The 22,541-nt window shown below is 41.0% G+C and overlaps 3 protein-coding genes across 7 annotated transcripts in view; all 3 read right to left on the bottom strand.

Annotated features, from left to right (window-relative positions):
* Nucleotides 1-1,532: 1,532 nt before the first annotated feature.
* LOC144520244 (PTB domain-containing engulfment adapter protein 1) lies at nucleotides 1,533-2,964 on the bottom strand. Its single transcript, XM_078253907.1, has 6 exons — nucleotides 2,917-2,964; nucleotides 2,600-2,671; nucleotides 2,250-2,348; nucleotides 1,987-2,124; nucleotides 1,745-1,849; nucleotides 1,533-1,595 (listed from the first exon to the last, which is right to left on the bottom strand). The coding sequence occupies exons 1-6, from the start codon at nucleotides 2,962-2,964 to the stop codon at nucleotides 1,533-1,535; spliced, it is 525 nt and encodes a 174-aa protein (XP_078110033.1).
* A 3,431-nt stretch (nucleotides 2,965-6,395) lies between these two features.
* On the bottom strand, nucleotides 6,396-20,668 carry sars1 (seryl-tRNA synthetase 1). Its single transcript, XM_078254326.1, has 11 exons — nucleotides 20,490-20,668; nucleotides 19,335-19,405; nucleotides 19,091-19,171; nucleotides 18,768-18,926; nucleotides 15,876-16,019; nucleotides 14,357-14,512; nucleotides 13,907-14,128; nucleotides 12,767-12,896; nucleotides 10,334-10,491; nucleotides 9,406-9,535; nucleotides 6,396-7,267 (listed from the first exon to the last, which is right to left on the bottom strand). Exons 1-11 carry the CDS (start codon nucleotides 20,623-20,625, stop codon nucleotides 7,104-7,106), a joined length of 1,551 nt encoding a protein of 516 aa, XP_078110452.1. The 5' UTR covers nucleotides 20,626-20,668; the 3' UTR covers nucleotides 6,396-7,103.
* A 583-nt stretch (nucleotides 20,669-21,251) lies between these two features.
* Nucleotides 21,252-22,541, bottom strand: part of LOC144520547 (interleukin-17 receptor D) — a 19,882-nt gene continuing 18,592 nt past the window's right edge. For all 5 annotated transcript variants that reach the window (XM_078254320.1, XM_078254322.1, XM_078254324.1 and 2 more), the window contains one exon: nucleotides 21,252-22,448. In XM_078254320.1, coding sequence (XP_078110446.1) covers nucleotides 21,903-22,448 — 546 coding nt within the window. In that variant the 3' untranslated portion in view covers nucleotides 21,252-21,902. The remainder of the gene's footprint in view (nucleotides 22,449-22,541) is intronic.

Here is a 22,541-nt window from a genome sequence, read left to right as displayed (position 1 = left end):
CCTGTGTATTACTAGCTAATCACTTCCTAACAACATATGCTGCTCATTGATGTGTTTTTAACAAGATGCTGCTCATTGATGTGTTTTTGGAGGAAGAAGATTTATCAGGCTGTGGTTTGGGTCTTTAATGGGATTTATTGATTAAAAAATACAGACTATCACCAGCCTTAACCTTTAATCGATTAGTAGTTTTTTAAAGACAGAAAATACAGATTACTTTGTTGCTGCATTATCACAATCACTATATTTGACTACAATATCCCTAAAAGCATGTTTTGGGTGTATTTATATCAATATGGGGATAATACTCAGGTGTCCACTTGTATATAAATTATGTGAAAATGTACCCCAGCACATACAGTAATGCTATGCGACGTCCCAAACTGGACACATCTGAGAGTAACTTTTTTCATGTAAAATGTGAATATTTCAATGGATATTCCAAATATATTTAAAACTTAGCCTATAATGTGTGGAGCTAATTCTCTGCTTTGGTAGGACAGACGCTCACACTGACACACACACACACACACACACACACATTTTGTATGAAATGAGCAGATTGGTGAGAGAATGCCAATCTTTTGAAATTATCTGGTTTGTATGCTCTCTGTTTCTCTCTCTCTCTCTCTCTCTCTCTCTCTCTCTCTCTCTCTCTCTCTCTCTTAGAAAATTAGATAAACCTGTCCTTGTACACGTATCAATAGATTAAAGTACATGAACATTTCAGGAACTGCCGTGAGACTGGGTTATGCCATATGATCCCTGTTTAACCAAAACTATTTCTTGTGTTCTTTCTTTTTGCCAGCATGTCTGAAAGATCCCAATTGTTGGATGACTTGTCTCCGTTCCCCCTCAGATAGTTTACAAACAGATGATTTCGACGAATTTGCCAATCAAATATCCAATAATTCAATGACTCATGTGCATTCAATTGGTTTAGCTTCCAGTGTGTTATATTGTATTGTAATCGACAAGCAATAAAATACAGCCAGGCATGAAAGATTGATGTATTATCCAGTTGTTGTGCAGTTGCAAATAGCCTAATATTCTACCATCGCTGACATTAAACACATTCTCAGTTCTCTATGAATCAGTACAACAGATTGGTTCTTCATCTTATTTGAATATTTTCAGTTAATGGTTCTTCATGAAGGCACAATTACATTCACTTTTCCCGACGCTGTGAAGGCAGCATTTGAACACACCCGAATAGTTCTTAGTTATTTACGGCTGCCCTCTACTGATTTAGATGCAGGTACCGCACCTACAATTGATTCAACATAAAAAATAGTAATAATAACACAAACGTTTATTATTAGTAGTATTAATATTATGTATTAATAAACGTGTTTTGTTTCAACTCTAGCATTCATTTACATCCTTCCGCCCTCCCCTCTTATTTCCCATTTCTGTGTTTCACCATTCTGCTGGAAGGTTTTCCTGAGGGTAAACAGTATATAAGAGGGGCAATATATTTATGTGTCGTTGTATGTAAGTGTGTATAAGTACAACAGCATATAGTAGTAGGGTCAGTTAGTCTGTCCTGCAAGCCTCCTCTTCAGCTCAGCATTCTCTCTTTGCAGCACTTTATTCTGAAAAAAAGAAAGAAAAGAACGATGAAAAGATGAGGCAACTCTTAAACAATGCAGCACTGAACAAAAAATCTAAACAAATTCTGCATTATGACAAAATAAACTGAACCCAGCTCTGATAGTAATGCCAAATCAAAAGTAGAACTAACCTTATGTCTGAGGGCTTCCACTATCAGGTCTCTTCCTCCCCTGATGTTCTCCTCTTTTTTTGAAGCTCGGAAGACATCCCCAATAACTGAGACCAGCACGTGAGACTGACAAAAAGGGGTTTAGAAAATGTATATTTCCAATGTTAATGTTAGGATTTTCCTGCTCAAATAACAACAATAAACTATCACATTGTTCCTATAGGGAATGCATAGCTGTTAATGCTGTACTGGGGGATACTCACAAACGTCTTGCTCTGGAACAGATAACAGTGGTTCATGTCTGCTGCAGGGTGTCTAGCCACAAATCCAAAGACTTTGGGTGAAGATGGAAGGACGGCGCAGAAGGAAATAGTGGACAGAGGGCACGAGTACAACAAAAACTGAGGGAATAGGAAAGACAACGAGAAGATTAAAAGCGATCATTCAAGGCCGAAGAAAGCGAGTGATTGAATCCTGTGCATCCTTGGACTGGTATCACAATAACTAGTACACTTTTGTCACGCACCTTGGTTTTGTTTTCCAAAATGTCTATCCCACTCATCGACAGGAAGAGCTGGACTTTGCTCTTCTTCGCTACCTTTTCTGAGGAGTGTTTATCTGGTGTCTAGGGGTACGATGGGAAGGATTACATGTCATGTTTACTGCATCTTAACAAGTTCATAGCTCATATTGAGGATACAAACTTGGTTTCCCATTAGAATACAAGTTTTTGATGAAGAATCCCAGCATCCAAGTCAACAATTTGCATGAAGAGTTGCATGGACATCAACAGGAAAATGATATCAAGGGAAAGACTGTTTCCCTGTAAAGGGGAATAACGGCAACTAAAATGGGATGTGAGTTGTAGTGGCTGACCTTTATACTCTGAGCTGCTTCAGACAGGATCTGTAGTCCATCAGGATGGACCACCTCAACTCGGCCAAGAAACTACAGTTTAGAGAAATAAATGCATGAAGCAAAGAGGAAAATGGGGTTTTAAACAAGGCTGAATATCAGATTAAGAAAAGCTGCTGTTCTAATACTGCGAGATACACGTTTACAGTATATATCGGAAGTTCAGTCCATGAAACCTAGCGCACACTGTTATTCAGCTGCCATTATTAATCACAAGTATCTCCCCATGTACTTTAATTTCCACATTCAGAATGAGATTTTCAGCTGTCCGGATTTACCTTTACTTGAAAGGAGATCTCATTATCGTCCTCCAAAATGTCGCTCATCTTAACTCGTCTGGAGCCAAACTAAACCCTGCAGGCTGACATAAAGATGCATCTTAAACATCTAGGGGTACATACAAGTTTGAATCATTAAAGAAGTACTGTAAATTCATCTTACCTTTGCGTAAATATACTTGAACCAGAGTGAATCGACTTCTTATTGCATTACAAACGGATGGGTGTAAAGTCTATTGGAGTCAATGATTAACTATCATGTCTTCCTTATTGGCCTTTATCAGGTATCCAGTGTGCCTGGAAATGTCATTGATAAGCTATCTCTCATGGGTTGTTGTTCAGACAGACCTGCCCCCACTGCTAAAAAAAATCCTAAAGGAAACACTGAAGAGTTCTTAAGATGATTTTTAGACCTCTTGTTTTTTTATTTTTTTATTATAAAGCAGGTCTTGGTGCTATATGAATACTGTGAGTACCAAAACGCTCAATCCACAGAGAAATATACACAGCCTGTATTCAAAAACTGTGCCTTCAAACGAACAGTCACAGAGTCTGTATGGTTGTGATGTCACAACTATACTATATATAGGTAGAAAGTGCCGCTACGGTGCCGTTACAGTCATTCCCCGGCTGCAATGAAGGTGCAGAGACTCTGTCGGCGAAGACGCAGAGGACCCAGATATGCTGACCAATCAGAGCAGACTGGGATTTTGGGGAGGGGGGGCTTAAAGAGACAGGTGCTAAAACAGAGCGTTACAGACAGAGGGTGAATACAGCTACAGTCAGGTCCATAAATATTGGGACATCGACACAATTCTAATCTTTTTGGCTCTATACACCACCACAATGGAGTTGAAATGAAACGAACAAGATGTGCTTTAACTGCAGACTTTCAGCTTTAATTTGAGGGTATTTACATCCAAATCAGGTGAACGGTGTAGGAATTACAACAGTTTGTATATGTGCCTCCCACTTTCTAAGGGACCAAAAGTAATGGAACAATTGGCTGCTCAGCTGTTCCATGGCCAGGTGTGTGTTATTCCCTCATTATCCCATTTACAAGGAGCAGATAAAAGGTCCAGAGTTCATTTCAAGTGTGCTATTTGCATTTGGAATCTGTTGCTGTCAACTCTCAATATGAGATCCAAAGAGCTGGCACTATCAGTGAAGCAAGCCATCATTAGGCTGAAAAATCTAAACAAACCCATCAGAGAGATAGCAAAAACATTAGGTGTGGCCAAATCAACTGTTTGGAACATTCTTAAAAAGAAAGAACGCACCGGTGAGCTCAGCAACACCAAAAGACCCGGAAGACCACGGGAAAAACAACTGTGGTGGATGACCGAAGAATACTTTCCCTGGTGAAGAAAACACCCTTCACAACAGTTGGCCAGATCAAGAACACTCTCCAGGAGGTAGGTGTATGTGTGTCAAAGTCAACAATCAAGAGAAGACTTCACCAGAGTGAATACAGAGGGTTCACTACAAGATGTAAACCATTGGTGAGCCTCAAAAACAGGAAGGCCAGATTAGAGTTTGCCAAACAACATCTAAAAAGCCTTCACATTTCTGGAACAACATCCTATGGACAGATGAGACAAAGATCAACTTGTACCAGAGTGATGGGAAGAGAAGAGTATGGAGAAGGAAAGGAACTGCTCATGATCCAAAGCATCCACCACCTCATCAGTGAAGTATGGTGGTGGTAGTGTCATGGCGTGGGCATGTATGGCTGCCAATGGAACTGGTTCTCTTGTATTTATTGATGATGTGACTGCTGACAAAAGCAGCAGGATGAATTCTGAAGTGTTTCGGGCAATATTATCTGCTCATATTCAGCTAAATGCTTCAGAACTCATTGGACGGCGCTTCACAGTGCAGATGCACAATGACCCAAGCATACTGCGAAAAGCAACCAAAGAGTTTTTTAAGGGAAAGAAGTGGAATGTTATGCAATGGCCAAGTCAATCACCTGACATGAATCCGATTGAGCATGCATTTCACTTGCTGAAGACAAAACTGAAGGGAAAATGCCCCAAGAACAAGCAGGAACTGAAGACAGTTGCAGTAGAGGCCTGGCAGAGCATCACCAGGGATGAAACCCAGCGTCTTGTGATGTCTATGCGTTCCAGACTTCAGGCTGTAATTGAATGCAAAGGATTTGCAACCAAGTATTAAAAAGTGAAAGTTTGATTTATGATTGTTAATCTGTCCCATTACTTTTGGTCCCTTAAAAAGTGGGAGGCACATATACAAACTGTTGTAATTCCTACACCGTTGACCTGATTTGGATGTAAATACCCTCAAATTAAAGCTGAAAGTCTGCAGTTAAAGCACATCTTGTTCGTTTCATTTCAACTCCATTGTGGTGGTGTATAGAGCCAAAAAGATTAGAATTGTGTCGATGTCCCAATATTTATGGACCTGACTGTATATTTAGACAGACAGTATAAGAAAAAATGTTTTTGAACATAAAGCAGGTAAACATGTTCTAGTAGAAACCCAAATTATAAGTATGAATGTCAAAATGAGCATAATACCGGCTGTTATTTCTTGCTAGATTGTCCGAGAAAGACATTTCTACTATTCTGTTTCAGTATTGCATGAATTTAGAGGATAACAGGGTTTTGGGTGATTTCCCACTAATACTGTGATTGGAGTCAGCATCTGTTCAATTTAAGGTTCTTTCACCAAAGTAAGACTATTTTGACCATCTTAAGCTGTTATTTCTTGCCAGATGCTTTGGGAAGTGAATTCTTAAATTAAAAAGGTTAAGATTTGTATGAATATGGTTATAGTGAGTTCCCACTGATACCATGACTTTGATTGGAGATAGCATTTGTCAAATGTTCAGTAGGTAACTTTTATAAAAAATAAAAATAAAAAAAACTTTGTCATATTTGCTGACAGTAGTACGAGACAAAGTGGAAAGAATTTGCAAGTCTTCACTGCACCGGAAGATCAACAACCAATCAGAGCCTAGGGGTCTCTAACAGTGTCAATCACTGCTTGTGAACTGCGGTTAAACTGTCAAAGTGGTCAGCACTGATCAAATATGAATGAAGATGTAAAATGAAGACTCTGTTACTGCATTGCCTAATTCTCGCCTCAAATGTTTTTAAAAACCTATTTTAGTGTAGTTAAGCTGTAAAATGATTTGGGACCAAGTTTAGCCCAAACCAAATCAGCCACTAGCCAGAGCAAACTAATAACTAATGATTTTTTCACAGATGATCTGATTCATGTAGTAGTCAGGATAAAGTGAAGGTTTGAACAAATATGACAAAAAATATATTTTTTTAAGTAACCAACTGTAGCTTTAATTTTGATGTTCTTTTGCCAAAATAAGACTATTCATATATATTAAGCTGTTATTTTTTGCCAGATGCTTTGAGAAACATGTCTTGTCCAGATGTACTGTAGACTCACTGGGGAAAAAAAACACACACACACACACACACACACACACACACAAGAAATTCATACCAACTGTATTTAATGTTTGTTTACAGTGAGTGCCACCGAATCAATGCTCAATCATATATATATATATCTTTATATTAGAGAGTGCATACAATGTCAATGTCTTAATCATAAGCCAGTGAAAAGCATTATTGTCAAAAGATGATTGTGGTCAGAGGCGACATAAAGGGAAGTCTAAAACCGATAAAGTTCAAATACCTGATCATGTTCACAGGATTGATCAACTTTTAAGCCATTTCAGACGTGAAGTAATCTACTGCGTTTCACAGAAGAGATGCAGGTTTTTGTTCTCAACAAAGAGTATATGAATGAAGATTTCAGTTAAACAGACTAAAAGTCTCATAGTCTCATCTATTTGTTTTAGGCAACGTGAGAAAGGGGCAGACAGACAGACAGACAGGTGGTCAGTGGACTCTGAAGCGAGCTGTAGATGTAGGTGAGAGCACAGAGAGATCCCTTTTTTTCCAGTGTGCTTTATGTGAATGAATGAGGAGAGGAACAGCTGAGATGAACACCACCACCCATTCAGATGGACGCAGATGCGATAGAGCTACTCTTCATTATAATGGATAAGATTAATAACGAGTTCCCCATTTTCCAAAAGCAGAACTGACCCCTCCCCCGATCAATACACACGAGACTCTATTCCATCAGCGTCTATCTGCGCGGTTGGTGCGGCGACACGGTCGTCGTGTACTGCATTCCTATGAGTCGTTGACGGACATGGTCTCCATGGCGTTGGGCAGGTTCTGGTCTCCTCCTCCCTGCTTCTTCTTCTTCCCCCCTCCATCCTGCTGTTTCTTTGCTTTCTTAGACATCTCCTGATCGATAGGAGCGGGCTTCACGAACTTAATGATCTCTGTCAAACCTGGGGGGTGAAAAAAAAAAATAATGTTTTTCAGCACTTCAAACAAATAAATGAATAAAACCAACAAAAAGAATAACACACAACTTTGTACATACAGTATAAGAAAAAACACGAAGAAAAGAAACGTACTGGAAAACAATTTAACTGAGCGTGCTACGAAATAGTTTTCCAATGTTTTGGGAAATATACTTATTTGTAGGGCTGCACGATTATGGCCAAAATGATGACCACGATTATTTTTGATCAATATATTGATCACGATTAATTATCATGATTATTGGTTGATTTTAACCAAAACAAATGTTATTGTCACATAGGCTAATTATAACTGCTTTCACATCCATATTGTGCTACATTCCTCCTTTGTTGAAGGATACTGAAGGAGAATTTTCTGTTCACGTTAACGGCGCATGTTAAAATCCAGTGCCAATACGGCACCGGTGCCCGGTATCTACCGGACGAAATAGCAACGCAGATTACGGTGCCTCATTACGGTGCCACTTAAATGTCTGCGTTGTGCTCTGATGCTCCAAAACAGATGTTAGAGGCACCAGAAACATCGCTGCATGTCACGCTAGTAAACACTAATAACACGTTACACAGCAGCTAACGTTAGCCTACCGTTAGCTACAGTAGTAGCTGGATTAAACACGGCTAAAATGCTGACAGCTAAACGGTGTAGTGTGACTGTATTTCACTGTAGAGGATTAAAACAGCGGGATGTACAACAGTCTGCCGCTAAAGCTATGAGCTAAAAGACACAAACTAGCACTGGTCACTGCTGTTGTCTGAAAAACAACACAGACGGGACAAAATGTTGCGTTTCCTGTTAAACTGGTAAACCTCGTGACGACTCATGACCGACTGCTATCTGTTGTGGAATTTTCCTCACGTTACTCTGTCCTCTGTGACTGTCTACATCTAAACTAAGCTGCGCGGTGCAGGGAACAACTCTGATTGGCTCATGGAGGCACGTGATCAGAGAGTGGTTTACGGAGCTTTGGGAAGAAAAAAAAAAAACTTTGATACAGAGCGTTCTATGAACGGAATGAAGCATTTTAAATATCGCTCGATCACGTGAATTTGATCGTGGGAAGCCAAAATCGTGATCGTGATTAAAATTTGATTAATTGTGCAGCCGTACTTAGTCGCTTTCTTTAGTTAGTTAGATGAGAAAATGAATACCACTCCACACCGGTTAGCTTAGCTTAGCACGACGACTGCTTCTCATTTCAGTTTGTGTGTGGAATAAACAAATACGATTTTCGTTTTATGCTAAGCTAGGCTAACTGGTTGGTAGCTGGCTGTAGCTCCGTAGACATGAGAGTGGTATCAATCTTCTCATCTAACTCTTGGCAGGGAAAAAAAAAAGAAAGAGGGAATAAGCGCATTTCCAAAAATGTCAAACTATTCCTTTAAGGAGGTTGAATACAATTTTTCTTTTTCTTGCTCAACAGTGACCGCCCACTTTTTGAACGGTTCCGGAAGTGATTTCCGCCCCCATTTTTTCACTCCATTGATCGTCCACACAGACAACGCTGTTACGCTTAGGATTGTGGGTAGTTTTCTAGAGACAAGGTTGATTTCATACAGACTTGTGACTTCTACAGGAGCATAAGCCCCTAGCTCGTGGTGAATCTACCTTGGATGGCTAAAACATTATGGCCAACAATCCTAATCCTGATTTAGAATATTAATGGGATTTTCACTTCTGGAACCACACTGTTCAGCTCTATTCATACAGACAAGTAAATGCAATTTTTTTTAAATGCAATATTAAAGCAATACTATGTAACAGCACCAATACATACAGCGCGCACGGGGCGCGCAAGCTGTAGTTCCAATGAGACAACCTGTAGGGGGACCGAAGCGGGAAAGGTTTAGCTTTAAAGCCTTAGCAGACACTTAAAGCTAAAGTGTGTAGTTTCTGTCGCCCCCATGAGGAATTCTAAGTAATGAAAACAAAACTGGCGGCGCATCCGCGTAACACAAGCCTTCCATGATCACTTGGCCTGTATTTCTTTAATGAACCAAATGCTTCGTAGCATCTATGTGTTATCTACTTGAATGAACAGCGCGCGCACACACACACACACACACACACACACACAGATGTGAAACCATTCAGCACAGCTTACCAGGAGGCATGAACGGCCTGAGCATCTCTGGAATAACGATGCCTTCTTCGGTTTGGTAATTCTCCAGGATGGCACACATCACACGCGTGGTGGCACACATGGTTGCGTTCAACATGTGCACAAACTCAGCCTAAATAAAAAATAAATAAATAAAAAAATAAAAACATACAGAGAGAGGTAGTGTGTTAATGAAACCCTCAACCATATTCTGGAACTGAAATTAGCTGCCCAACATCAGCCACTAGGATTAGGCAATGGTTAGGGTTAGGCGCCTTGAAGTCAACAGTCGCAGCGCTGCCTTGAAGTCGACGTTGGGGGGCTTAAAACACCATTGAGCGGAAAAATTCAACGTTACGCACAGAGGCGGGGCTCACGTCGCACAAGCTTAAAAATAAAAAGATTTGTGTTCTAACGTGTAACGTTGTAATTTATTTTTGTTTTAAAAAGTTGTTATCGAAAAAAGTATTTAGGAACCGGTAGGGCTGGGTACTAAATTCAATACTTTTTAGGCACCGACCGAATTGCCTCTAAAGTATCGAGTATCGAAAAATGCCTCCTCATTCAATACCTAAGGAGTAAATCTCATCAGCGTCAGAGAGCCATTAAGCATGCAGAGGGGCTTCTACCAAGACCTAATAATGTTTGTGATTGGCTGTCTAACATTACACGTTGTAGAGACACACAGGAAACCCGACGTTACGCACAGAGACGGGCTCACGTAGTAGGAGCTGAAAAATAAACAAAAAGATTTGTGGTTTAATGTAATGTAATTTCTTTTTGTTTTATAAAATTGGTGTTGAAAAATAAAGTATCGTTTATTAACAGGTATTGGAGTCACGGTATTTGTATCGGTACAGGTATGGAAGATTTTTTGAACGATACCCAGCCCTAGTCGAGCTGCACGGCTGCGTTAGAACAGAGCACTCGCCTTGTCCATCATCTTCTTGGTCTGTCCGTAGCGGATGCGGAGGCGCCTGGCCTGGTAGTCGGTGCAGTTGGAGCAGGAGACCAGCTCTCTGAAGGCCCCAGAGCCAGGAAACCAGGCCTCCAGATCCAGCTTCTTACTGGCCGCGTGATTTAGGGCACCTGAGGACAAACGGTAGCAATTAGTTAGCTGACATCATGGTCTGATCTTCATGGAAGAAATCGGTCCTCTAACAGCAGCTGGTAATTTAACCCAAAGTTTTCTGTCAAGTTTTTAGAGCGGCCGGCACGTGTAACGTGTTGGTGCCTAAACGGTGCCTGAACAGATACTTTAAAAAAAGATTTTGTCTGTGACATTTAAGAACGGCTTGTTTATTGCTAAGGCCATGTGGTCAAAATGAAATGATTTATTAAAAATGTAATAACAATAACATTACTAACTTATTTCACCAGTAAATTGCTGGTTAACGACAAAAACAACCACTAGATGGGAAAAGGATATTTGACAATAACTTTGAATGCACCGCAAGGCTGGCGAGTCAAGTTTCAAGTCTGGGTTGTTTTTTCCGACAACGCTAGCCGCAGACTGTTGGACATCCTGCTGTTGAAATCCTCTACAGTGAAATACAGTCACAATTTACACCGTTTAACGTTAGCTGTCAGCATTGTCATCGTTTTTAATCCAGATGCTAGCTAACGGTAGGCTAACGTTACCTGCTGCCAAGTGCCAGATATTTCTATTGCCTCCGTTTCGGAGCATTAGAGAGCAGCGCAGGCATTCAATTGGCTCCGAATTGAGGCACCGAAAACTGCGTTGCTATTCGGTCCGGTAGATACCTGTTGTTAAAGCACCGGTGCCATATTAGCACCGGGTCTCGGTACCCAACCCTACTCCTGGTTGGGCAAAATTGACTGCAAGTTACTGCCTCGACAGAAAACTCTTTAAACTCTCTAAACATTGGATATATTACTTAATTAACAATAAACAATTCTTTTCATTATCGATTCATCGTTTTCTCCATTAATTGACTAACCGTTCAGGCTCTTAAATGTCGTCTTATATCTTCTCATTTTGTCCAACCAACAGACCGAAACCCCAAAAGATTCAATTTACTATCATAAGAGACAAAGACAAGCAGAAATCCTGGAGCTGGAAATGGGGAACGTTTGACATTTCTGATTGAAAACGGACTTAAATGTGGCCTAAAAATCTAGACGCACCCTAGCGGCAGCAAATGTAATTTGCAGTCCGGGTCAGTCTAGCAACTCTCCGTTGGCTTGTGAGCTGGAAAAACCAAATCACAAATCACATCGTGTATAGAGTCGGTGGGCGGGCTTAACATAAGGACGGCAGAGTTGTGACGGTTCCGCGTGAATTCCCTGCTACTTGTTACTTGCTACAAAGAAGATGGCTGCTGCTGCTGGCGAACAGCGGCCTTTGGAATCGGCTTTGGCTGCGACTCTGGAAGACTTGGAGTTAAGCACTGAAGTCATTCTTAAAAAAGGAAGATGTGTTCGGATTGTTGCCAAGGAGAGGGAATTTGAAAGACAACCGTTTATCCCGCCCCTCGGGTTGAGCCCTGCTAATGGTGCCAACATCTTGATGTGGGTCTGGCTTGTCAGGCTAACTTAAATGATTAATATATTATCAAAATAGTTGGTAACATGTTTTTGTCGACTAACTTTCATTGACTAACTGTTAAATTGACTAACCTTAATACACGTATTTATTATCATATAGGCATGGGCCGGTATAAGAATAAATATCACGGTTTGGCAGTATTGCAATTACAGCTTTAAAATGTATTGCATACATTTTTTTTTTTAAATGTATACATTAAATGCATTGTATTTTAAACACACTGCACGCTGGCATGGAGAGGGATTTCTAAACTGCACTTTCCGTCCTTGAAGACTCATAAAAAAAATTTAAAAAAAACAGCTCATACCTTAGGAACGGTATGACAGAAAAGTTTAGCAGTTTTGAAACCGTGACTTTTTCAAACCACGGTACACCTTGAAACCGGTAACCGGCCCATGCCTATTATCATCACTGTTTTAATGCATCAATTGAAGGAACCGACAGATTACATTTCACCGAAATTGCATTTTATACATAATAAGATTTCACGTGATAAAATATATCAATTAATTGATTCATTTCTTCAGGTGTCTTTGGAAGCAATCGGTTTTTGGTCTCCCTGCCTGTCATGGGTCCCAATCACCATTCAGGAGAAGAACAATTGCATTCAAGACCTTTATTTCTAATACTTCTTCCCTCTGTAGTTCCCGGGGCTTACCACTTGTGGCACCGTTTGATCGGAGAGGATTCAAAGTCAGAGCTTTCCGTTTAGCATTATAGTTTCTTTCCAATCGCTTCTAAAGTGACGCAGCTTCCACAGCTTCAGCGCTGTAGAAGCGCGTGTGTCTGACCTACCCGAGACGATGTTGACGATGCGATAGGGAATTCCAAGTGACTGGTAGAACTCTTCTGCCGTCCCGATCATCTCATCAAACATCTCCCAGGATTTGCCGTCATGTGGGGAGGCATAGATGAACTGCTCAATCTACAAAGAAAAACATACGATCGCTACATCGTTTATTTTTTTAATTTTTTTTACAAAATACCGAAACAAAAAAGGGTGAATCCATTATGTATCCCAAATCCTGATGTCAAATTTACTTGAATATTAATCATTATTCTCATTCACTACTTCAGTGTGTGCCTGCCAAACAGTTTTATAGAGCCCGACCAATAAAGGATTTTTAAGGCTAATATCGATACAAATATTTGGTGATTTAAAAATCCGATATTCCGATATATATTTAAAAAAGAAAATCCAGAAACGCGTAACAAAACACAAACAGATTTCCCTAATATTAGATATTTGTAGTTATTTATGAGTCCTCACTGAAATAATATGATAATGCAGTTTAAAAATAAACTTGTGTTATTGTCACACAGAACAGAGGAACATCAAAATATATTAAAGTTCTGTGGCCGGGTAGTTGGTAGAGCAGGCACACATATATAGAGGTTTACTCCTCGATGCAGCGGCCGCGGGTTCGACTCCGGCCTGTGGCCCTTTGCTGTCATTCCCCCTCGCTCTCCCCTTACATGTCTTTATCTGTCCTGTGGAAATAAAGGCCTAAAATGCCCCCAATAATAATCTTAATAAGAAAAGAAAATATATCAGAAGTTCTGATATATAAAGTGTATAAAAATACAAACTTAAGATTTGAAATGTAAAGGGTTAAACATGAATGTTGTCAACAGGGACGTTGTAGCGCGCCCTCTGGTGGACAAACTACGCAACATCAACACTCATAACATGGTTGAAGGGGGTTTCGGCCGTTTATTTTTTTAAATATTAATTTATTGTACATTATAAATGCCGATACCGATAGTTTGGAAAATGCCTAATATCAGCCCGCCGATATATCATCGGGTCCTAAATTTAAATGAGTCTAATAATTAGATAAGTTATGACAAAAAATGCCCACGTACTTATTCGAATGTTGGATTTCACTGACAATGAAAAGTAATGTAAAGCACCGCGTTTGTCCCACAGCTGACCTTCTCAAACTGGTGCACCCTGAAGATCCCGCGGGTGTCTCGGCCATGGGAGCCCACTTCCTGTCTGAAGCAGGTGGAGAAGCCGGCGTAGCGGATGGGCAGGTCCTCGGGTTTGAGCCACTCGTCCCTCAGGAAGGCTGCGATGGGCTGCTCCGAGGTGGCGATGAGGTACTTCTCGTCTATGGAGTTGTCGTCCGACTTCTCACTGCTCTTACCGATGACCTGGAGTCAACACATAAAGGGTTAGAGAAGTAGTAGTCTCGCTTTGCCAGACCAGGGTCTGGCTAGTCCACACAGCATTCCGGGGGTGGGAATAAAAACGTTCTCTTGTTTATTTCCTTCCTGAGGCTATTTTGCAGAGGCTCCATTGGTCCGTCCGAAGCTTAGCGCCGCCCAAGACCGATTCATGACAACACCTTGTTAAGTTAAAAAAAAATAAGTAAACAGTACCTTGTAAAGCTCTTCGTCAAACTGGCTGAGCTGGGCGACTTCCTGCATGACCTCTTTCCTCATGAAGAAGGGTGTGTAGAGCATGGTGTAGTTCTTGCTGTGGAGGATCCTTAAGGCGTAAGTGATTAGAGCCTGCTCCAGGAACACCAGCGGCCCCTGAACACAACGGAGGAGAGGGAAACATCTTAACAGCTGGTTTGTCTGTGTCTGCAGCAAGGTTATTATAGTTTTGCATTTTTCATTAGTTTTTATTTTTATTTCCTTTCGACTTTTTGTTTTCAAATTCAGTTTAGTTTTAATTAGTTTTTAAAGCGGGTTTATTATATTTATTTTTTGAAAATGCTTAGTTTTAGTTTAGTTTTTATTAGTTTTAGTCTTTTTTTGTAATATGGGTTATTTGTTGGGGGATTCAAAAAGGTCAGAAAAAGTATTGTGTAATAATAACGCAACAAAAACATCATACAGTTTTAGAAATATGTATTCAACAATAACACCAGTACATAAAATGTAGCCTACATATGGTCATAAATATGTAAACAGTCTACACAAGACGCCGCAGTAAGTGCAAACTGTGTAAGTGACGTGTTCCAGGAAAAAACCTAAATAGCCAACAGACTAAAGAAGACATGAACAGGTGTTTTCAACTTTGGTTCGAGTAAAGTGGCGAACTTTTTGAAGTCAATCGACTCACACAGTTGTGTAGACATCCCAGTATTAATCCACATATTAACCCACGCTTCCTCCCGCTTTTGGTGTTCCTGCGTATGTACTAACCAGCAGCTATCAGGGTCGCCGGTGAAAGCCCTCCTGTAGTGTTCTCTGTCCTGCTGTTGTCTCTGTCATGCTGCCTGGCCCTGTATCCATACATCCATGCCCGTAACGTTACCGGGGTTAGCTTCTGTTTCGGGGAAAGGGGGGCTTTGCGTTCTCCTTTACCTTGTTAAGGTAAGCTAGGTTAGCCTCCTAGCTTGTGTGCGCTTCTCAAATGTACTTTCAAATTCGTGGGATGTTTTCCCTGTAATAAATTGTCCACATATTTTACCACCTTCCACTGCAAGGCACTTTTATCTGACACAGTCATAATCAAATAGGACTTTTTTCCGGCTTTTTTCCGACTTTCGGTACCGCTATGATGCCAGGCGAGAGGCACGGAGCTACGGACATGTGTTCAATTTGACGTGGAATGTCGGAATTTCTGGGTTCCCAGTCGGAAACTATACATGTCTACAGGAAATGTCATGGTCGGAGAGATATAACGTTATTTGCTCTATGAAAGACATCGACAGAGACGAAAACTAAGGACATTTACTCGATCATTTTATTTTAGTTAGTTTTGCAAACAGACATTACAGTTTGAGTTTAGTTGTCGTTTTTTTGTAATGCCTCGTTTTTATTTTTATTAACGACGAATGTTTTTTCCCACCTAGTTTTCGTGATTTCGTTAACGATTATAACCTTGGTCTGCAGTGACTTACTTCCTTTATGTCCTGCATGTGTTGGACACTATATTTCAACTCACCTTCAGAAAGTAACCTCTGCTCCCAGCCACAACAGCTCCCCTCTCTCCATCAAAGCCGTCGATCATGACCACCAAATCCACATGGGAGTACTTCTTCTGGGCGCTGCAGTCGCCCCAGGTACGCTCCACCTTGTTGTCTGCATCCTGTCAGGAGGACACGAGAGGACGCCTTGCATTAGGACAGGGCTCCCGACTAACTTTTTGCCTTGGTTGCACTGGTGCGCCTAACTTTTTTATTTAGGTGCACCAACACAAAATTTAGGTGCACCCAAATGTTTCCTTGCGCCGCCGTTAACGCTGAATGGCGATACACAATATATAGGTCTGTATTTTTTTTACAAAGTGGGCTAAATGTTCAGTTTTAAGTCAAAGACACTTTTCACAAGCTCTTTTATTAAAAGAGATTATGATTCAAATACAATGCAAAGACATGGTTTCCTTTACCGTGTATAAAATATACAGCTGCAACACATGTAAATGAAAGTTATCTGAAATAAATAGCCTAGGAGATAGATAGATATATATATATATATATATATATATATATATATATATATATATATATATATATATATATATATATATATCTATCTATCTATCTATCTATCTATCTATCTGAGAAAGCTCCTTCACTTGTTTTCAACAACAATAACAGACAGATTAAAAGAGAGAGATGACGCCCGGGTTCTACTCCGACCTGCGTCCCTTTGCTGCATGTCATTCACCCCTCTCTCTCCCTTTTCATGTCTTCAGCTGTCCTATCAAAATAAAAGGCCGAAATCTTAAAAAACTAACAAAAAAACAGACAGAAAGACATAGGGAGACAGAGGGAGAGAGGGGGTGTGTGATGGACTGAAGCGTATGCTACTCACAGAGTGACGGCTGACTCATTATGAATGGGTCCAGCACGGGTTGAATGCACTTTGGCGGGTCAGCGGCGTTACACACGTCTTGTGTAGGCTATGAAATGTCTGTATCGGCACCGCGCTGCATTTTTATGAACTATGGTATTCTGGCGGGTCCAGCAGGCTCCGTCTCACATGCTATTAGCCTACTCAACGAACTGAAGTTAGTTGCATTTAATAACTTCTAATGTGTTTTTTCGCCGTGGCGGCCGCAATAACAGAGAGTTACCAGCGCAAACACTGGTACCAATACAGGTTTCCCTCTCATACTTAACAATATACAGCTGTGTTAACAACAACTAAAACTGTAGACAAATGTCAGTATGTGGACCGGCGGCGCTGTGTCTCTCCATGTTGCAGGTGAGCGTGAATGGGGGCGGGGCTGCGCGGAGGAGAGATCCAAACACAGGCACGGCTTTACAGAAGGAATGGGTCATGTAACGCAACATTAAACCATATCGATATGAACGACATCGCTTCGTTCGTGGAGAGGCAGCGGATGCGAGGACGTTAGGTGCACCGGTGCGACCTAGGAAAAATCTTAGTCGCACCCTTACAAATTTTGGTCGCACTCTAGAGCCCTGCATTAGGATGACTAATCGACCAACAGAATGTCAATCTGCAATAAACAATTCAGATAATTGTTTAAATGAGTCTTTTATCAAACAAGAATGCCGGGCGCCTGGGTGGCTCGCCTGGTGGAGCGCACGCCCCTTGTGTAGGGGTTTGCCCCTCGGCACAGCGGGCGCGGGTTCGACTCCGACCTGAATGTCGTCCCCCCTCCCCTCTCTTCTTGAACAGAAAAAAAAGAAAAAAGAATGCCAAACACACTCGGAGTTCTAGCTTCTGAAATGTGAGGATCGGCTACATTTCTGTTTTTTTTATCATTATGAACTGAATATCATTAGGTTTGGACCTGTTAATCAGACAAAATTTCAATTATTTCACTCTAGCTAAGGGAGTACAGTTCAAGGACATTTTGGGGAATTTGGCTTGCTTGCCAAGTTACATGAGAAGATCGATATCACTCTCATATGCCGAATATAAAGCTAGAGTCAGGAGATAAGTAGCTAAGCTTAGCATTAAGACTGCAAACAGTGGGGAAGCTGCCAACCTGGCTCTGTCCAAGAAAGCCGGCGTTTATAGTCTTTATGCTGATCTTAGCTAACCAGCTGATGGCTTTCATATGAGGCGTACAGACACGACAGCGCTATCCATATTCTCATCCAACGCTCAGCAAAAAGTCGATAGGCATATTTCCAAAAGTGTTGAACTATTCATGTCCATGTGAAACATATTATATCTTTATAATGCACTCGAGCATTCTCGTTGCAAATGAGATCTTTATTAAAAATTTATGCATCTGTTATTACAAACATACTCCAGTTAAGCCAAACTGTGTGCAGTGTGAAGCAGCGTCAATAATTGATATGACAAGGTATTACATCTTGTTCATGGCAGTCCAGTAGAACTGCAGACAAAGCATAACAGGATGTTTAAGTATCTTTAACACCCCTAAACACAGAACTCCCTGTGAGTGTAATAGTTTAGGTTTTGTTCTTTGCACCAATAACTATTTATAATGCAATTTGTAGTAGTTACTAGTTGTAGTTCATAATGCCTTGCAAATATTTGACATTTTAGTATAGGTTATTAAAAAAACAAAAAAACAATTGCTGGATCATGTGTTATCCAATGCACTTTATTAGTGAAGATCATTAATTATTAAATCAAAGTAATGTAATCGGCTTCTACTTTTTTTTTTTATTATTGTTTGGGCTTTTTCCGCCTTTATTTGACAGGACAGCCAGGTGAGAAAGGGGAGAGAGAGGGGGAAGACATGCAGGAAATTGTCACAGGTCGGATTCGAACCATGAACCTCTGCGTCGAGGCATAAACCTCTCAGTATATGTGCGCCTGCTCTACCCACTGAACCATCCCGGCCACATCGGCTCCTCCTTTAACCAGCCTGTATCAAACCACTCACCTCGTCATTGCTGATGGGTACGGATGGGTGCAGAAGGTTGCCAATCTCCCTCAGGTACTCGAAGCGCTCTGCCTCCAGCTTTATCCTCTCACTGTCACATTTCTCCACCGCCTCGTCCACTAACAAACGCAGCTTCTTGATCTGGGTTACCGTCAGGGGCTGTCACAGGAAAATGAAACGGTACAAACAATTAAGCAGAAGCAAAGAAAGAAAATTAAGCAATTTGCGTGTTATTTCTTTTCAGAGATTTGTATATAAAAATGTGCAAAATTGCTGCCATGCAGGTGGGGATAAGCGCTTAGAGCGCAGACAGGCAGTCATACCGATAGAGTTTCAGCTGTTAGGGACTCCACGTTCTGTGCTTCCTCAGGTAGAGACTCATCATCCCCAACTGGTTCCTTCCTCTGCATCCACAACATAGAAAGGTGTTAAAGACGGCAAGAAATACAGCTCAAAACTCCCTCTCAGGTCTGGTTAGTGGACACATACTGACAGTGTTATATCTCCTGTCTCACTCTATATTAACAATGACTTGTTCAGTCATTTAGTGTCCTGATGCTTCCGTACCTTCATTCTCTCCCCAATGCTCTTGCTGCAAAGGTTCTTCGCTTTGTTCAGGTTGTCTGCAGTGAAGCGGCCTGTTAGGGGGGTAAATCACAGTCAGTCAGTCCAGGGACTGTGCTTTTGAGTGTGTGTGTGTGTGTGTGTGTGTGTGTTGCACTGGCGTTACTAACGTTAGTAACAGGTGTTGCTGTCAGTAACAATTCACCCTCATGCAATAAAAAATGATAAAATGTAAACAAACTTCCTTTGCCACTTGAAGAGTAGAAACAATTGTTCAGTGGCGTCATCATGCTGGAACGGAATGACTGTCTGTAGCTACACTGCAGGGCGAGGTTGACTTGTCATGTTGCAGTCTGGGATTGCATCAGATTGCACCCGGCATCGCTAAGCTAACCCAGCATTAGCCAAACTTGTGTATAATATCAGCCAATAACACCATGGAAATGCGTGGCTAACGAGTGCTTAGCATTCATCCATTAAAAACATTATATTAAGTAACTGCCGTTCACTACGTTGAGAATAACCATACGTCTCATTTGGATTCGTTAAATGGTGCTAGTAGCGCTATTAGCCCCATTGCGTGCTATTCTCTTCCTCTGTGAATGATCACACCAAACCTCATTCAAATATGGCTATAAATTGTTGCCAAATGTACTGACAAACACTCACGTCTTGTACAAGATCAATTATTTCACACCCTGTTAAAGTCATGTCCACTGGCCAATACGGAATACATATAATGCATCAATCAACACGTTAACGATTTCAATAGTTAACTTTCTGAAAAAAAAAAAAAATCGCAGTCCACTGCAGTGTGTAGTGAACGTTCACCTTAGTTAACGTTACGGCGGTGGCAAAGCGTGAAGAAGTGAATTCATTATAAAACAGATATTTAGAACAGTATGTATTATGTATGTATTTCAAGTTAACCGAATAGAACAATTGGTCCTAAAAATGAGTAAAGCCTTTAAGTTGTCAAGATGGGATGTAACAGATAGCTATATTCGCGTACTAACAATAAAATGACAGATTTTTTAAAGGGACTTGGGCTTGAGCTCCTCGCCAGTGGAAATATCACTGACGCTAAGCTAACATCATTAGCCACTGCGCTAACGTTAGCTACCATGACTGAAACAACAGAAATCAAAGGGCACTTACATTTTCTCCACTCTGTATCTGCGGCGACCAGTTTATCGACGAGTGTTACATCTTTAAACCTCTTCTTTTGGGTCTCACGGATGATTTCGGGATCGCCACCTTTGTCGGTGCGAAACTGGTCCAGGTCGAGCACCATCTTTCCACGCTGTCTCTCAGAGAGAGCTGACTGAGCTCACAACGACGATTCCTCCAACCGGGTTGCCAAGTCTTGTTGCTCAAGTCGCTAAACGGTAAGCACGGTTACTCACATATGCCTACATATTAATTACACGTACACGAAAGGTTCACTGTCAACACACAAAGACACTTATAAACGCAATCTAATTGGTTTTATTAGATTAGGTTGACCTCTTTTTAGATACTATTTTAGATTTTCTTTAAAACACAGATCGGAGGTTTCCCACCAGCCTGGCAACCTATAGCATCAGCAATACATGGAAAATATCATACATAAATCTGAACCAGAGAACACTTGTTATAATCTTATTTTAGTAGATTATTTTAGATACACAATAGAAAATCCATATTTCACAAAAATACAATACAAAATGTAATGTGTGTATAACCAGCGTGTGTATGTAATGAAAAAAACTATTTATCCATTCCTCTGTATATAAGAGATGCACATGCATAAGTAAACAATGTATACAATGTGTACTCACGAATGAGATTAATAGTTAATTTAGGTAGTATGCTTAAAAATACACAGTTTTTGCTACGTGACATTGCAAGAAAACAAACAGCAAATATCAGCCAAATACATTTTTAAGACTAAGATAGCTTTATTGACCATTACATAAATTACTGGACGTTCTTTTTACAAATCCTTTGTGTGCTCACACAGCATATAGGCACATTGGTAGAGGTGGTAGTTGGTTGATTGCTTTAGGGGCACATCAGCAGGGATTGCAGATGTATTAGTCACCCTCTCAGCTTGGTTCAAGTTATTATTATCAGATGAACAACAATTACAGAAGCATTGGTTGTGGTTGAAAATCTTGGGTCTCACGCTCCCTCCGACAATGCTAATTACATTTGTATAAAACAGAAAACCGAAAGTAAAAAAAAAAAAATTATGAACGTCATGAACCAGTCATCATAAACGTCTATCTTCAGGCCAACCTTTCTCCGATAGGCCTACTGGGTTGAGAACTACCATTAAAGGACAATTCCGGCGCAAAAATGAACCTAGGGGTTAATAACACATGGGTACCGAGTCAACCGTTCTCTGGGATATGTTTTTATGCTAATCGAATGTGACCAGTTTTAGCGCAAACCGCTAATTAGCTTATAACGCTAGTCGTCGGGGCACGTGAAAGCAAAAAGAAATCTCTATTTCTATACCAGTAACAAGGCTCAAAATAGCACCACACTTCCATGGTAGCATAATGAGGGTCCCTACATGTAAACCATTTAGTCCCCTCCCTCCACAGACTGATGCCATTTTGCCATCATAGCCAGTTGAGCCTCATAGATAGCCAACTGCAGAGCTGCTCCGGCTGGTAGCTTAGTAAAGCCTTCCTCTGAGATATGGTTTATCTTCAGGTAATGTCCCGGTCTGTGTAGAGCCACCCCATGGAGGTGGGAGAAAAGCAGCTGTAAGTCACTCGTCAGCATGTAATGAGATACCAGCCTCAGTTCAGTGGGGATGTCAGTTTCCTCAGAGTATTCAAAAATGGCCGCCATGTATTTGGATAGGTCCTGGCCTCTGGCTTTGGCTCGGCCCACCTCCTCTCCAATGAGTTGGACGGCGGTGTCAGAGCTGAAGGCGTTGGACCCAAAGTCCAGCCCTCTGTCTGCCCTGTCATCTTGGTCGTCTCCCTCTGGAGGCTTAAGTCTGTGGTTGAGGCCCTGAGAACAGATCACCAAGATGAAGTCGCTCTCACGGATCTGCCGGCAGTGCCAGGCCATACTGCCCTCCTCAGCCACCCTCAAAGACTGCCACAGGTCCAGGCACACCTAAGGAAGAAAAGAAAAAGAACAGTGTCACTGCAAACTGATCTTATAACACATTTAACCCCACAGCTATCTCATATCAAAAAAAGAAGAAAC

This window comes from Sander vitreus, chromosome 7, assembly GCF_031162955.1.
Source record: "Sander vitreus isolate 19-12246 chromosome 7, sanVit1, whole genome shotgun sequence".
Classification (NCBI taxonomy): Eukaryota; Metazoa; Chordata; class Actinopteri; order Perciformes; family Percidae; genus Sander; species Sander vitreus.
This window is presented reverse-complemented; position numbering and strand designations above follow the sequence as displayed.